Source organism: Xyrauchen texanus, chromosome 35, assembly GCF_025860055.1.
Source record: "Xyrauchen texanus isolate HMW12.3.18 chromosome 35, RBS_HiC_50CHRs, whole genome shotgun sequence".
Taxonomy (NCBI): domain Eukaryota; kingdom Metazoa; phylum Chordata; class Actinopteri; order Cypriniformes; family Catostomidae; genus Xyrauchen; species Xyrauchen texanus.
Window position 1 is genome coordinate 2,440,970 of NC_068310.1, and position 17,970 is coordinate 2,458,939.

General features: G+C 40.4%; 1 protein-coding gene across 2 annotated transcripts in view; it reads right to left on the reverse strand.

Moving 5' to 3' along the window:
• The window catches only part of LOC127628879 (beta-1,4-galactosyltransferase 5-like), a 49,881-nt gene that overhangs the window by 7,562 nt on the left and 24,349 nt on the right, over nt 1-17,970 (reverse strand). For both annotated transcript variants that reach the window (XM_052105831.1, XM_052105830.1), the window contains exons 2-4: nt 10,637-10,756; nt 9,497-9,610; nt 7,707-7,834 (exon numbers count right to left, since the gene is read on the reverse strand). In XM_052105831.1, the coding sequence (XP_051961791.1) occupies nt 7,707-7,834; nt 9,497-9,610; nt 10,637-10,739 (345 nt within the window). In that variant the 5' untranslated portion in view covers nt 10,740-10,756. The remainder of the gene's footprint in view (nt 1-7,706; nt 7,835-9,496; nt 9,611-10,636; nt 10,757-17,970) is intronic.

Consider the following 17,970-nt stretch of genomic DNA (forward strand, 5'->3'; position numbering starts at 1 on the left):
GCATGAAGTGAACCATCATTGTAATATTGCTTCAATTTTAACCCTGTTTTAATTTGACCATTGCTAGTAAATTTCATAAGGTCATTTTTGCGCTTCTCCTTGTGTTTGGCTTGTCAGTTGGATGCATTAAAACCAGTGTTGGGTGTAATCTGATTACAAAGTAATTGGTTACTGTAATCTAATGACTTTTAGTACAAAAGTAGTGTAAAACATTACATTTTAAATTCTTGTAACTTTCATAACTTTCAGTTGTTTAACTACATTACTTAAATGTTACACATATTTCTAAAATTATATTATTTCTGTAGAATACATGAACAGCATGAAATTATTTTTAATGACGTACATCTGTTGTTGTTCCCATGACAGTTGAAGTGTGTGCACCCCATAACAAGTCAATGTACAGGACAAATGTGATGTTCTTACTGTATGATAACGAAAAAGAAAAAATATAGACATCATTTTTTTTATTTGTTTAGCAGAAAAACTTTTCTGTTTTTTTTTTTTTAGATAGTACCTTGAAAGGCATTAGTTTTGTCATGAATGTTTACAATAAAGTAAACCGTTAAGTTAGTAATCTTGTTAGTAATCTAATATTTTAATAAATGTTTTAGAGAAGTAATTATTTATTTGTAGTGCATTACTTTAAAAATAACTTATCCAACACTGACTAAGAAAGATATTTTTATAGTGCTCAAAATGCAGATAAAATGTGATTATTCTCCACAAATCATTATTACTGAATGTCTGTTTCAATTATTCCAAACATTCAACAATTAAAAAATCCCTGTGTTGCATTTTATGCTTAAGTTAAAATGTTTAAGTTAAAAATGCAATATTGTAGGTAAATATTGTTCACCTTCTGTCACTCTCTCAATGTTGTGTCGAAAGAAGTGACACAAGGGGTCTTCTCGGATGCCGAATCGTACCTCTGAACCTGAGAAAAGGCCAATGTCAAGTTGGCAGACAGAATTTGCATGCCCCGCCCCGGACATATGGGTGTAAAGGGAAGCAGGGCAGCGAATGCCTGTCAGAATTTTTCTTTGGAGCCAAATGGTTGTACTACAAAAAACGGAACTTCACTCCTGTTCTCTTACCTCTATCAGCGAGAAGCGTGGCTGTTGGATCCGCAAGGCGCATTTCCAGCTGGCGTTCTCTCCTTGCACACTGTGCATTTCACGCCCCTGGGCGCTTCGTCAGCACGTCTTTCTGTGTAAAAGAGCATACATTTCCTCTAAAAGAGCTTTTCCACTCACTAAAAGAGTCACAGAGGCGTTGAAAGTCCTTTTCAGGACGCATCTTTTTCAAGATGCCTTTCCGCCCCTGTGTTGTTCCTGGATGCGGGCGATATCTCTCCATGAACGACGGCCACAGACGCTGCCTTGTGTGCCTGGGCAGCGATCACACTCAGGCAGCGTTTGTGGATGGTTCATGTTCTTATTGCGAGGACATGACCATGGCCACGTTGCGGTCGCGGTTCTCCTTCCTGAAGGTGAATACCACTTCAGCCGCCCCCCCCGCGTCGTTCCTTCTTCCCACGGGTTTGAGGACGACCCGGCTGGCGATGAAGGTGATATGGGGATAACGACGGGCTCGGTTTCACCGGGTATATCTCCACGAACCACCTGCCCCCCAACAGGCTTGTGTGCTTCCGTCCGGGCTCGGGATGAGCATGACTCCCTGTATGGCCAGCCGGCGCTCTCCCTCGAGCCCCCGGGCTTGGATAATGACATCATTCTCCTGAGACGGACAGCCCAGGAAGTCGGATGTTCGCTGCGGAGATGGTTTCAAGACCACTCCGTCCTTTTGTTCATTTGCTGCAAACCCCCTTTTACTCAATAAAAGAGCGATTTCCCCACTCCCTGGGTCATCCAGCCGGTGCGTGCCGTTCTCACGGCACCCTGGCCATACAACTCTCCAGTCCCGGTTCCCCGGACGCAGCTTTCTCGCCTCTGGCCCGCAACTGTCCAACCCTGGCAGGCCAGCGCTGACGAGTTCCGAAGACGCCTTCTCAGGACCTCTTCCTCAGTCTGTAACCCGCCCCCTGCCGGGTGTGCGGAGCAAAGTAAGTGCTTTGAGTCTTTTCTCAGCACCCCAGCCTCAGGATGCTCTTTTGCCTCCCGACGCATTATTACATGCTCCCCCCCGCCGCGAAGCCCTGCCCGGTACGTCAAATGTGATCATCCCATTAGTCCGCCTTGCACGGAGTTTGGATGCGTGGTTATCACTTCCCAATCCGTCACGCTGGTTGACCAGGACCATCCGACTCGGCTACGCGATTCAGTTCGCCCGGCTCCCGCCTCGTTTCAGCGGTATTCGCTCCACTCTAGTGTGCGGCCAACAAGCCAGTGCCTTACGAGCGGAGATTTCCACTCTGCTCCTCAAGGACGCGATAGAGCCTGTCCCTCCAGCTGAGATGAAGAAGGGTTTCTACAGCCCTTACTTCATCGTACCCAAGAAAAGTGGCGGGTTGCGACCAATCTTGGACTTGCGAGTTCTCAACCGGGTTTTGCACAAACTCCCTTTCAAAATGCTCATGCAGAAACAGATTCTTACCGGTGTTCGACAGCTAGATTGGTTTGCGTTCGCCGGCCAGGCGTATCAGTACAAGGTCCTCCCCTTCGGCCTGTCCCTGTCTCCTCGCGTCGTCACGAAGGTCGCAGAGGCCGCTCTTGCCCCCCTAAGGGAAGCGGGCATCCGCATACTCAATTACCTTGACGACTGGCTCATCCTGGCCCACTCCTGAGAATTACTATGCGCTCACAGGGACCTGGTGCTCAGGCACCTCAGTCGTTTAGGGCTTCAGGTCAACTGGGAAAAGAGCAAGCTCGCCCCAGTTCAGAGCATCTCTTTTCTTGGCATGGAGTTAGACTCAGTCTTGATGACAGCGCGACTCACCAACGAGCGCGGCCAGTCAGTGCTCAGGTGCCTTGCACACTTCGAAACCACAGACGCCTCTCGACAGGGTTGGGGCACCGTGTGCAATGGGCACCTGGAAAGGACTCCAGCAGCGTTGGCACATCAACTGCCTAGAGTTGATGGCTGTATTTCTTGCCCTACGGAGATTTATTCAACTAATCTGAGGCAAGCACGTTCTGATCCGCTCAGACAGCACCGCGATGGTAGCGTACATAAATCGCCAAGTCGGCCTGCGATTCGCCACTCACATCCCTGGCAACCGCAACACGACGGTGGACGTGCTGTCGCGACAGGTTTTGCCCAGCGGAGAGTGGAGGCTCCACCCCCAGGCGGTCCAGCTCATTTGGGACCGATTCGGCAAGGCACAGGTAGACTTCTTTGCCTCCGAAGACAACTCCCACTGCCCGCTCTGGTATTCCCTGACGGATGCTCCCCTCGGGATAGACGCGCTGGCACACAGCTGGCCCCGGGGGCTAGTACGCATTTCCCCCAGTGAGCCTTCTTGCATCGGTGCTGTGCAAGATCATGGAGGACGAGGAACAGGTCAGCTTGGTGGCCCCCTACTGGCCCACCGGCACCTGGTTTTCCGATCTCCTTCCTCAAGGGGATTTTCCGACAGCTCCTCCCTGGAAAATCCCCTTGAGGAAGGACCTTCTTTCTCAGGGACGGGGCACCCACTGGCATCCGCATCCAGACCTCTGGAACCTCCACATCTGGCCCCTGGACGGGATGCGGAAGATCTAGTAGATCTAGTAGACCTGCTGTCGTAGACACGATCAATCAAACCAGAGCTCCATCAACCAGGCAACTTTATAACCTAAAGTGGCGCTTGTTCGCAAACTGGTGTTCTTCCCGGGCTGAAGACCCACAGAGATGCACCGTCCGGTCTTCTATTCCAATATTCTAATAGTGCTTCTATTCCTGCAGGATAGGCTGGAGGGGAGGCTGTCCTCCTCCACATTGAAAGTGTATGTAGCCACCACCACGCAGTAGATGGCAAGTCCCTTGGTAAGCACGACTTGATTATCAGGTCCCTGAAAGACGCCCGGAGACTGAATCCTCCCCGGCCTAGCCTGTTTCCCTCTTGGGATCTCTCAGTGGTCCTCTCGGGCCTTCAGATACCCCCATTTGAGCCGTTTAATTCAGTCGAGTTCAAGGCCCTCTCCTTAAAGACGGCCCTCCTGATTAGCCTCAATCAAGAGGTTTGGAGACCTGCAACCGTTCTCTGTCAGCGACACATGCCTGGAGTTCGGTCTGGCGCTTTCTCACATTATCCTGAGACCCCGACCGGGCTATGTGCCCAAGGTTCCTACGACCCCTTTCAGGGACCAGGTAGTGAACCTGCAAGTGCTGCCTCTGGAGGAGGCAAACCCAGCCCTTTCGTTGCTGTGTCCGGTGCAGGCTTTGCATACCTATGTGAACCGCACACAGAGCTTTAGATGTTCTGAGCAGCTTTTGTCTGCTTTGGCAGACGGCAGAAAGGGAACGCCATCTCCAAACAGAGGCTAGCCCACTGGGTTGTTGATGCTATTTCCTTAGCCTATCCTGCCCAGGGCGTGCCCACCCCCCTGCAGGTCCGAGCACACTCTACTAGAAGTGTGGCATCCTCGTGGGCACTGAGCCACGGCACCTCCCTAGCAGACATCTGCAGAGCAGCGGGCTGGGCAACACCCAATACCTTTGGCAGATTTTACAATCTGAGGGTTGAGTCAGTCTCATCCCGTGTTTAGTCAGGTCCGAGCCGGTAGAACACGGTAATGCGGTACAACCAACCGGGTGTTCCGCTTGCATCTTGCGCCCTTCACCAAAGTGATCCAGTGGGCCTTCTGTCCCAGGTCAGCCACTGAGCGTCACTGCCTGGATGTTTTTCCTCTCTAGCCTTCTAGCCCAGGAATTCAGAGCAACTCGTGGCTAGACCCAGTACGAGTCTCAGGTCTCTGTACTGGGGTCGGGCTCCATGGGCATAGTTCCCTCTTCAGGCTAACTCCACGTGTGTATTTTCTGCAGTACGGTCCCCCTGGCAGACCCGCGTTTCCCTCAGGCAGCCCCGCTGCCTCAGCCCCGTGCCTGTAGAGTCCCCCCATGTTAGGCTGAACCTACCACCGCGCCGTGTCCCACGTCCAGCTTCACAAACCTCGTGGTGTATTTGCCACACATTACCTCCCCCTGGACTGGGCAGGGTGTGGCCTCTGCAGGGTCTTCCCCTCCTGAAAGAATAGGAAATTTGTGGGCCGGACAGCTGCCTTGCCTCCGGTCCCACCTAAGCACCCGGCACGTCAGCGCTGACAAGTTCTGAAGACGCCTCCTTAGGCCTCTTCCTCAGTCTCTAAGCCACCCCCTGCCGGGTGTGTGGAGCAGGGTTAATGCCTCGAGTCTTCTCTCAGGACCGCTAGCCTCGGGACACCTGCTGCTCCTGACAGAATTTCCTGCTCCCCCCTGGGAAAGACCGCCTTCCCCGACTTAAGTTGGGCCCCAGCTGCTTTACATCCTATGTGAGAGAAATAATGAGAGAGAAGGCTGCAGCTGCTGGGCTTGCTCGCATTCTAGGCACGTAACACCTTTTTCCCCCTCAGGGGTGCGGGAAAACCTAAGGTGGGTATGCTAAACTCGTTTGAGGGGGCGTTGGGGAGGACTACGTGCATTTGGTACAGGTGCCTCTAGAGACGTTGTGTCCCTCCTGCCACCGCACTAGACCTAGTACTGTTAATGGCCGTGCTTCATCCTTTCGGCTCCTCAGTGCAAAATCCTGACTGGCATTCGCTGCCCAGCTTCCCTTTATACCCGTATGTCCAGGGCGGGGCATGCATATTCTGTCTGCCAACTTGAAATTGGCCTTTTCTCAGGTTCAGAGGTACGATTCGGCATCCGAGAAGACCCCTTGTGTCACTTCCTTCAACACAACGTCTCGTTCCCTCCCTCGGGGAACGGAGGTTACAATAGTAACCAAGACATTATTTCTATGCATTGTAAATTTGGTGCAAATACATGAAAATTATTAAATATGATTCTTTCTTGTATTCATTTACTAAAAAATAACTAAAATTAAAATAACTTGATCATTTTAAACTAGCTTTGAATCTACTTGGCTACAATGGCTGTTTAGCTGTAATTCCTCTCAAAAGGATAGTTCACCCATAAACAAATTACATTCGGTCATCATTTACTTCCCTTCATGTTTTTCCAAAACCCTATGTCTTTCACTCTTCTGTGGAAATGTAAAAAATGTGATGTTTTATTCAGAATGACAGCCTCATTGAACAATCACTTTTATTATATGAAAAGGGTGGGGATTATAAGAGTGTGTGCTTGTAGAGGGGCAACTGTATAGCTTAAATATCCCCTGTACACATATAAAACATAATTTGCTGTTTTAATATTTGTGGGCATACAATTTTTTAAAGACAAATAAAGATTCACCAAATTTGAGTAAGATTTGTTAAAACATAAAGAAACAGATTTGAAACAAAATTTTTTAAATTAGTCAATACACCCTAACATTCTTGTTTTACCTACACATTTTAAACCATGTTTCCATGCTGTTCTTTATAATGACTATTGCAGTACAATTCTTGGGTAAATGAATGATTTTAGGTTAGAATTTAATCAGTAGACTATAATCAGCATGTACAGGTCTTCTAAATGGTCACCATTTCCTTTAACTTGTTCTTGTAAAGAGGTGTCCAAGTATTAATTAATTAATTCAATTAAAGTGTCATTTATACATAGAATTTACAATCTTTAGAATGTGTAAATGCTTTTTTAATAAAAGCGTTCAAGACAGAACATGGCAAGGCAGATGCATTGAACACTTGATACCAGTAATGTTTTAGCAGTGTGTGGACTATTCAGACAGTCTCTTAAGCACCATAAGCAAATATTATTCTGCTGTCATAATGCATTGATATTTTGTTTAAATATCAGGGATATTGACAGGGGGCACAGACATTAAAAATTGCACAATTCAATTTGATGGATTTTTTTATGGAGTGATTATTTGCAGTAGGTGGATAAAGCACTCGCCACACAGCACGGACCTTTGCACTCATATGGTCATGGTGATGGTCGGTGAGTTGAGTTGGGAACAATGTAAACCATGGTTTTACTATAGTAAATTGTAGTAACCATGTAGCAACCAAGTCATAGTTGTAATGCAATTAACCATGGTGTTAATATACTGTAGTAACCATGTTTAAGTTTGTAGTTACTATGATTTTACTACAAAATACCATGATGATACTATGGTTACTGTAGTAAACCCATGGTTAATTTTTGTAAGGGAAGGTAAGGGATAGGTCAAGGGTTGGTGTAGGCCACTGTTGGACTCTAAATAAACATGCTGCAGTGATGCCCCTATACTGTATGTTAGTATTTAATTCGATTTGCAAATAGTATATGCCGATATTTGCACTTAGTGCAAAGAAGACCCTTTTTGTTGCTATTTGCACTATGCTTTTTGAAACGTATAAATCTTAAAAATAGGCTAAAATATTTTTTTGAGTGTAGAAGTCTCTGTATGTCCCCAATTAATTAATTATGTCCCTAAGTAAACGTGTGTGCACTTTTAATCACTCAAATAAGAGAATAAAGCTTGTCTCTAAAACATAACAGCCTATATGTGCATGAAAATAGATGAAACCACACTTGTAACAATGCTTCTCATGCAACAAGTTATGTTATGAATGCTGCAGGTTCAGCAGCACAATTTTTTTTTTAGCTGTGAGAAACTCTGTGTGCACAGACTGCAGCGTGAAGAGTGTTACCACACTAGCAGGAAGAACATGAGTCACCTTCCAGCGTGGGAGGCAGTCTTGGGGTTTCCAGTGGCCTCCGCGGCTCAGACTGGGATCGGCCTCCTTCAGAAGCTTCTCCACGTCCACTAGACCAACTTCACTCATGTTCACCTTCACACGACCTTCTGAGAGACACACAGAGACAATCTCATGTAATTATTATCAGCTCAATAACTGTAGTATCAAAGTTAATCTCAAAAGAACATGTACAGCTCGTATTTCAACTCAAAATCAACAGACACAAATAAGCATTTACATTTTACTTAAGCCTGTTTAAGGACCATTCATATATATATATATATATATATATATATATATATATATATATATATATATATATATATATATATATATATATATATATATATATATATTTACATTATTTTAATGACAATTTCCACTCAATTCTCAACAAAATCTCATTTTCATTTCTATAATATGTCTTTACTTTTGTCTCATCATTTTCAATGGGGATTTGCTTCCATTCTCATTATAGTATTTTTATTGTACTACTGTAAAAAATAACCTGTACAACGATTATTTTCATTTAAATGAGCAAACATTAATGGCAGTGCAATCTCTGTTGGGGAGTAGTTAACAGAAAGTATCAAAGCATTTCAGTAGCATAACGGTAGTTCAGCTATTTTCACAATAGTGTCACTTTTCCAGTAATGAGCTACATTTAAACACAAGTAGCAATGTAGAGTAATAAAACACTTTGTCACATTGTACTGTGAACACAGCAATGCAGTCGAGGGAGTGATCAAATACACTCACCTGAACCGTCCCATTTCTCTCATGTAATGTTGGGAAAACCGAATCATTTCAGTGAATCGCTTCAGACAGTAATTTAACAGGTTCAAATGAATGATTCACTTATATTTAGCACTGGGAAGTCAGTTCTTTTGACGGTTCATGTAAATGAACTAGTTAATCTAAATGACTCACTGATTCACTTGAGCGTTCACCTCTGCAGCGACTTACATTTTGTGTGAAGCGAAATATATAGTGCATTGCTGCTGTTTATCCCTATATTTCCATTATGTTATATAAAATATGGTGTTTCCTAGTTTATTGGTATATATTTAGAGGAAATGAACACTTAATTTCATGTTGTATACCTATCTGTTTAACGCTTATGAGAATGAACTTTGATATTATTATAATAATCCTGTTATAACCATGATTAAAGGAATATTCCAGGTTCAATACAAGTTAAGCTTATTACAAAAATTAGTTGTCATGACGATGTAATGTCAATAAACCCTAAAATTACTGTAAAAATTACAATTTAAACAACTTTACAGCTCAAATAATACTCAAGTTTGATCAGAAGAATTAATGTAAGTGTAATTCATGGAAATTATAAGCTTCACATTTCTGCTTTTAAACCCTCCAAAAGATTGGCCTCATTCACTTCCATTGTAAGTGCCACACTGTACCTCAAATTTATGCTTGTTTTAAAGAAAGTCAAAATAATATTTTTGGTAATCAACATTATGCCACAAATTCTGTCAATTGAGCTTAACTTGTATTTAACCTGGAACATTCCTTTAATTGTATGGTTTATATGGTTTTACTACAAACATAATGGTTAAACTATGTTACTGTAGTAAAACAATGGTTTTTCATAAGGGAATGTCACCTTAATTAAATGTTATATGATATAATTGACTTGTGCATGTTTCTAGAACACTTTTGTGATTGCGTAAGCACATACAGTAGCTGATGATGACATCACAGATAATAGCAGAAGCATCTTAAAAATGTGAAGTCTCAGCACTTACTCATGGAGGGAAATTTCTCGGGGCAGACCTGATCCGGCATGTACACAAAGTCCTCAGGGAGGAATGGAGTGGTGGGCACATCTGTCTCACTCAAATTAAACTCATATGTGTAGTCTAAAAACACAGAGAATCAATTATTCATCATCTCTATTACCATAACGTATTTACAAAGGATATGACATCACTACAGACAGGATGTCCAGTGTTCACCAGAAATGAAAAGTCTTTCATAATTTACTCACCCTCATGCTATTCTAAACTTCTTCCGTGGACAACAAAAAGAGATGCAATACATATACAATACAAATCCATACAGTTTCAATGAATGGTGATTACAGCTTTGTGCTTCAAAAATGGTGCAACGGCACAAAAAAAGTATCCGAAATATCATAAATGTGTTCCACACAACTTGTGCGCGATATTTCAAGTCTTCTGTGGCAATATGATAGCTTAGTGTGAGGAACAGACAAAAAATGAAGTCGTTATTCACTGAAAGTCTTCCCCTCAAGTGAGCAGTTAAACCAGTGTTTGGAAAAGTAATCAGCTACAGATAACGAATAACTTAATCAGATTACTAAATACGAAAAGTAATCACATTACTAATTACTTTACTTTTAAGCTACTTTCTAAAAAACATTTCATTAAGAAGTTCCAAATAATGTCTTCATTTCCTTCTTGTTTATTGTCGCACACCCTTGACCTGTCACAGAAATGCAAGCAGACGTACATATGAATTCATAATTTAAATGTATTCTACATAAATAATTTAATTTTAGAAGTATATGTAACCCTAGTAATTTACTTACATTAAAGTTAATACTTAGTATTAACTTTAATATTATGTCAATAACTGTAATCTGATAACAAGAAATCAAATTGTAATCTGTTACACTACTTTTTTGTAGATTAATGTAGCTAATTACTTTGTACTCGGATTACACCAAACAACAATAGCAATTTATATTTTGTGACACAATAGTGCCAGTCACCACTGATTTTCAGTAAATTTTTCAGAATTTCAAGTACTACTCAAGTGTACTGGTTTGGAGTGATGTGAGGATGTGTAAATAATAGCAGAATGTTTGGGTACACTATCCCTTCTTTATGAAAATGATGAGAACATTTCAGTGTTTTTCATACCTGTACTGTTGATGTTGTAGGCGCTGCGCACCACCTGCTCAATAACCTGTGCACCAATATTCTTCACATTCTCACAGATCTGAATGCCATGGGCTTGAACCATGAACAGGTATTCATTAACTGACGAGAGAGAGAGAGAGAGAGAGAGAGAGAGAGAGAGAGAGAGAGAGAGAGAGAGAGAGGCCATTTTCATACTGACACAAAACATAATTATTTAAACTTGTGGCTAGTACAACCAACTTAATGGGCCATCAGCCCAATTTTATCAGCAAAAGTGAGAAATCACAGACAAAGTGCAAGAGAAGAACATAAAATAATAATAATAATAACATTTTCCATTCCACATTTGAACTGCTGAATAAGTGTGAACCAATGGCATTGACATTAATAGTTTCTTTCTACATATTTTACTGTCAATTTTGGGATATTGCATTAAAACTGCTGGATAGAAACACCAACATGTAAATGAAATCTCTGAAATGCACATAAAAAAAAAGATATATATATATATAGCACTGTAAGCAGTAAGTTATTTATTACATTTAATATTAGAGCCACAGTGGCTTCAACTTCTATTTTCATTTCTTCCATTTTTTATTTAATTTTGGGGTGGAAATGCTGGTTAATTTGCAAATTGTTTTTGAAATACTGAAAACTGGGTGCATAAATAAAAAATGTGTATCTCAAGGTTTGTGCTGTAATATTATTGTTCATTGTTATTTCATGATAACTAATGTAGTTAACTAATGTTTAAAAATGCAACCTTATTATAAAGTGTTACAAAACAATATTTGCCATTGGGGTTAGAAGAATTGGACAGGACTTGTTGTTCCACATTCAGTCAGTTGCTCACTCCCCAAAATAACCTTATGTTCCATGCATTAATGTGCCATCACACATCCAGGGCTGGACTGTGTCCTCATAAGTGTGTGTGCGTCTTGTTCTGAGAAAGACAATGACTCTTAACAGTGTGCAGACTGGCACATCCCTTAATCTAGGTCAGAGGTGCTCACACTTTTTTGTGTGATGATCTACTTTTAAATGACCAACTTAATAAGATCTACCAACTACTGCTGTAGTTAAATCAATTGATTGTTTCCAAAATTCCCCCCTAATCTTTTCATGTGTTTTTAATGCATCACAACGTAGAATAGAGAGGAAAAGAGAAAAAGGGAAAGGGGAAAGGGGAAAAAAAGGAAAAAAAGAAAGGAAAAAGGAGAAAAAAATAAAAAATAAAATAAAATGTATGTATGTATATATACACTGAAAAACCTCAAACACTTAGGCAGGCAAGACAGGAGAGAAGTGGTTTCCATGGGACAGCATCTCTGTCCCAAGTTGAGACACTCTCACACTATACCCCTTGTTTTAATGCACATTAAACACTACACATAACATACAAAAATAAATAAATAAATAAATAAAATAAAAACAATTTTTTAGGAGAAAATAGGGATTAAAGAGATGTGGGGGGGAGGGTTATCTTATATTATCTTATTAAAGTATCTTTTATTTTTGAATAGTGCTGACAATGGTAATTGTTACATAGGAGGAAAGATGGAAATAAGAATAGAAATAAAAATTGACTGATACAATGTTGGCAGCATGTTGGTAGTGAGGAGTGGCGGTGGTGATGGTAATGATGATGGTAATAAATAATAAATGGTTATTTTGCTTATGCACACACACACACACACACACACACACACACACACACACACACACACACACACACACACACACACACACACACACACACACACACACACACACACACACACACACACACACACACACACACACACACACTGTTATTTTCACTTCTGGAATTATGGAATTACTATATTGTTCGTTAATGCACTATTTTGGTTTGTATGTCTGTCTGTTAATAAAATAAATAAATAAATAAATAAAAAGATCTACCAACTAAAAAAACACAGTTTCATTAAAAAAAGAAAATGCTTGTTGGGACTACTGCATGTATTCCTACATGGAATTCATCTTCTAATTAATAGAAAAATATATAATAATGTTCAATGTTGATATTCAGTTTTAAAACTAAACCCAAAACACCTACAGCACAATAGATTACAATAGCCAGGGCATTTACCTTATTCTGATGACTTGCACTGAATGGAATCAGACAGTTTTGCCTAATCCGGGCAGTAGCATCGCAATTTCGCACTCTGTTCTCAGAAATTTTATAAAAATTTAACTAAAGTACATTTACATTTTGTGCGATCTACCAGCATTGCCTTTGCGATCGACTAGTAGATTGTGATCGAAGTATTGAGCACCCCTGATCTAGTGGTTCTCAACATTTTTGACTCCAAGGCCCCCCACTGTCCAAGACAAAATGTGAAGGTCCCCTAGCCCGAAACTACACGTGTCTGATTAAAATATTAATCATAATACAATTTATTCTAGAAGTTTCAGAAAGAGTCTTTAGGCATCAATCTTAAAGTATTTTTTGCATTTTAATTAACCCTTGTGAGTCAATAAAAAAAGGTTACTCAGAGGTCCTTAGAGGACAAAAATGTCTGCATAAAATGTATATATATTAATTATATATTTTATAATATATATATTAATTATTGTAAAGCTGTTCAATGGAAAGGAGGAGGCGAGAACCGGCTTGACGATATAAATAATATTTTAATGATTAACTCAAACAAAAACAAACACACACACACGACGGACATGTCCGTAAACTATCTCTCTCTCGTCGCACCACCATCTGCCTTAGAGGCTTAATTCACCTGATAAGGGACTGGGTGTGTATAATCACAACCCGGCCCCACCCTCCGCCCTGCCACAATTATATTTATAATTATATATTAAATGATTACATTATATATTAATATTATTTTCCACTTTCAATAGTTAATTGTTGTAGCTAACATCAGTTCTATAACTAACACATATTCATTCATTTTGAGGATTTTAACCCTTTAAATGCCAGTTTGTTTACATAATGCCACTGTTGTTTTTCTCACACACACACACACACACACACACACACACACACATATGTTGTGTTTCCATGTTTTATGGGGACTTTCCATAGACATAATGGTTTTTATACTGTACAAACTTTATATTCTATCCCCTAAACCTAACCCTACCCCTAAACCTAACCCTCACAGAAAACTTTCTGCATTTTTACATTTTCAAAAACATAATTTAGTATGATTTATAAGCTGTTTTCCTCATGGGGACTGACAAAATGTCCCCACAAGGTCAAACATTTCGGGTTTTACTATCCTTATGGGGACATTTGGTCCCCACAAAGTGATAAATACACGCACACACACACACACACACACACACACACACACACACACACACACACACACACACACACACACACACACACACGTTGTGTTTCCATGTTTTATGGGGACTTTCCATAGACATAATGGTTTTTATACTGTACAAACTTTATATTCTATCCCCTAAACCTAACCCTACCCCTAAACCTAACCCTCATAGAAAACTTTCTGCATTTTTACATTTTCAAAAACATAATTTAGTATGATTTATAAGCTGTTTTCCTCATGGGGACCGACAAAATGTCCCCACAAGGTCAAACATTTCGGGTTTTACTATCCTTATGGGGACATTTGGTCCCCACAAAGTGATAAATACACGCTCACACACACACACACACACACACACACACACACACACACACACACACACACACACACACACACACACACACACACACACACATACCAACACACCCACACAATTTTAACTGCATCATTTATTAAATTGGCCTGCAGTGCTCTATAATACAGCAAAAAGAAAATAGGGGAAAAGCATGTATTTGCTCCATAGGCTAAACATAAGAAAAATTGTGTCATCTGGTTAATTGTTGTAGCTAACATCAGTTCTATAACTAACACATATTCATTCATTTTGAGGATTTTAACCCTTTAAATGCCAGTTTGTTTACATAATGCCACTGTTGTTTTTCTCACACACACACACACACACACACACACACACACACACACACACACACACACACACACACACACACACACACACACACACACACACACACACACACACCAACACACCAACACACCCACACAATTTTAACTGCATCATTTATTAAATTGGCCTGCAGTGCTCTATAATACAGCAAAAAGAAAATAGGGGAAAAGCATGTATTTGCTCCATAGGCTAAACATAAGAAAAATTGTGTCATCTGGTGGAAAAGATACAAAATATATAAATTATGAATCCAGGGCTCCGGAATGAAAGCATAATATCATAGAATTCTGGATTTTATGCTTTAATGGCACTGGGATCAAAAACTGCCGTTTTAATGGGTTTCAATGGACATTTATGTCCTGAAAGTCATGACTGTAACTATTGTTTGTACACAGTGTATTATAGATGTATTATAGGAACAGAGGTTGAAATATCAAAATTCCCCCGAAAATACACACCTTTGGCAAAATGTATGGCATTGGGATTAACACAGCCAACATGATTGAAAAAACATAAATTGAAATTACAAAAATGTCCCTAAGGAGGCAAAAGGGATTATTTTAATGATTTTAATATTTTTTTATTTTAAATTAATTAAAAATTCATCTTGAAGCCCCCTTGGAAGCATGCTGAGGTCCCCTAGTGGGTCCCGGCCCCATGGTTGAGAACCACTGCCTTAAACAACCCACAGATCTTCATACTAAATTAACTGGTGGGTCATGACCCAATAATGGGCTGCAGGTCTGTTCTGGTAGGTCAGCAGAAAAACAAAACAGTGCTAAATGGAAATTATTAAGGCTAACATAACCATATAATTATATTTAGTTAGGACAGCAAAATGAATAGGCTAAAAGTAAATATATGTTATTGTTGTTGACTTTTGAAGCCATACCTCCAATAAAACTACAGTATTTGTGCAAAAATTCATCAAAAAAAAAAGAACAATTGTATTCAACAGAACTGCGACCCAGACCACGTTAAATACAGGTTCACTTGCCACAAGGAGGAACACTGTTTGTGCCGATTATGTGAACTGTGAATTATTGACTTCTAAGAGCATGAAAGCATCCATTTTAATTTTGTACGATAAGAAATTTAGGTATTATGTGTTAGCTCACCACTTGATGTCTAATGTAAAACAAAACCAGTTGAGAAGCACTGATCTACAACAGCCTTGTCCATTTTAAAATCTCTAAAACCTTCCAAAACCTGAAGACAAATCTTCAAACCCTAAAACATACTCCATACAATCCTAGGAATGTACAAGCCCACCTTAAGCTGCAGATCTCCCAAGAATGTAGTGTGTGTGCGTGTGTGCGCCTTATTCCTCTCGGTCTGACTAATTCAAATATGTGAAGAAAACAACATTAATTGGAAATGAGGCCATTTGGAAATTCTCCACATTAAATATCATATTATCACATAAGGTGCTTCCCAAAACGCCATAAGTAACAAGTTACACTATCAAAAATGAAGGTACATTTAAATTATCTTATTCACCATTGTACAGAAGTTATTTTGAGTCTTCTTATTTGATTGGTCAAGCGGTGCTCCAAGACATTCAGTATCCTTCTTCGTATTAGCGGTGCTTGCTTTAGAAAATAATCACTATTATTATCTCACACACGGATTATTTTTCCGGACAAAACTTTGGAACCTAACTCATCCCACACCATTTGTCGAACCATCTACAATGAGGTGTTTAATCCACCGGCTTATTGAGGAGAGGTGTGCTATGACTTTTCTGAGTGATCAGGGTATGACTAAACAGTGACAAGAAATTTGTCAGATCATATCTCCAGATCAGAAAGTCATAGAGTCTTCATGGATGGCTTGTCTTACTTTGGTTAGCAATCAGTCTTTGAATCACCTTGGAAACAAATTAGCCATGCCCTAGCAACCATTTAGAGGATCCTAGCAACAAACTCCATTGACTTCCTTTCAAAATGGCTTAGATGGATATCTCCGGATCAGAATGTTATAGAGAATTCAGATTGAGCTCATTACACTCTTTAGTATCACGCTGGTAACTGCCTAGCAACCAGATGGGCTCACCCTATCAACCATATTGCAAAGCCATATATCTGCTCCTCATCGTAGACACTTCGACTTTGGCTTTTTTGACTCAGACTAGGTAGGAGCCTTTAAGTATCACCCTGGAAACTATTAGCCATGCCCTAGCAACTATTTGGCACACCCTGGCAACCAAACCCCATTGACTTCCATTCAAAATGGCTCAGTGGGATTTCTTCGGATCAGAAGACTTCTGTGTTGGCTTGTTTGACTAGTTAGTATCACCCTGGCAACTGCATAGATACCAGACAGGGTCACCCTAGCAACCACATTTCAACACACATATATCTGCAGCAGAATGTCGTAGAGTCATTTCACTCGAGATAGAAAGCAACCTTTTTATTATTATCCTGGCAACTGCCTAGCAACCAGATGGAACACTTTAGTAACTGTAGAACACCCATTTCTCTGTACCTGAACATCATAAGGGGGTCGCACACCGAACGAGAAGCTCAGCGCCATGTCTTTAAAATTCGAACACATTATTCTCTATGAGTGTACACACACCGGTGGCGCCATTCGGCGTCTGTCCGCGGCGCCCAGCTACGGCTCAGGACCTTGTTCAAAACCCTGCCGCGCCACAGAGAGCGCCATTTACATAGTTGTATATTAAATTTACATTTATTTGTCTCAAATCGTCGTTAATGTACATACTGACTTCACCCTGTGCTGCAATATACATTTAGTTTAACATTCCTAATTTAACAGCTTGAATAAAGTCATATTGGAAAAAATATCTAACATTATAACATTATGTTACAAAGAAATAACATATCGTCAGTTACGTATATAATAAAAAAGAATATATCAAATAACTTGTTTGGTTAACGTTTTCACTCGGGTTAGCTAAACGCTAGCTAAATAAATACTATTGTATTATGTAACATAGTTGCCAAGACAACGGATAACGTTACAACAAAATAACAGACTTAACAACGTGATAGAACTTTTCCTACAGGTTGAGAAAGTTCTGCCCATTCTAAATCAGACACAGAGAAAAAGTAATGCAATAATATCACAGGATTTTTGGAGAACAAACACTCTTTAAAACTGTGAATTTAAATACTCATTGCAGAAATAATAATAGCCACATAATGTAAACTGGTTGGCACACCTCAGAACATGTAATATTTAATTCATATTCTTTGTCATTTTCACATTAATGAGGAAAAACCGGTGTTGCTGACATGACTTATATAAAAGCAGCACTTGCATCCAAATCATCCAAAATGCTCTAATCATGCAGACTTTGACCT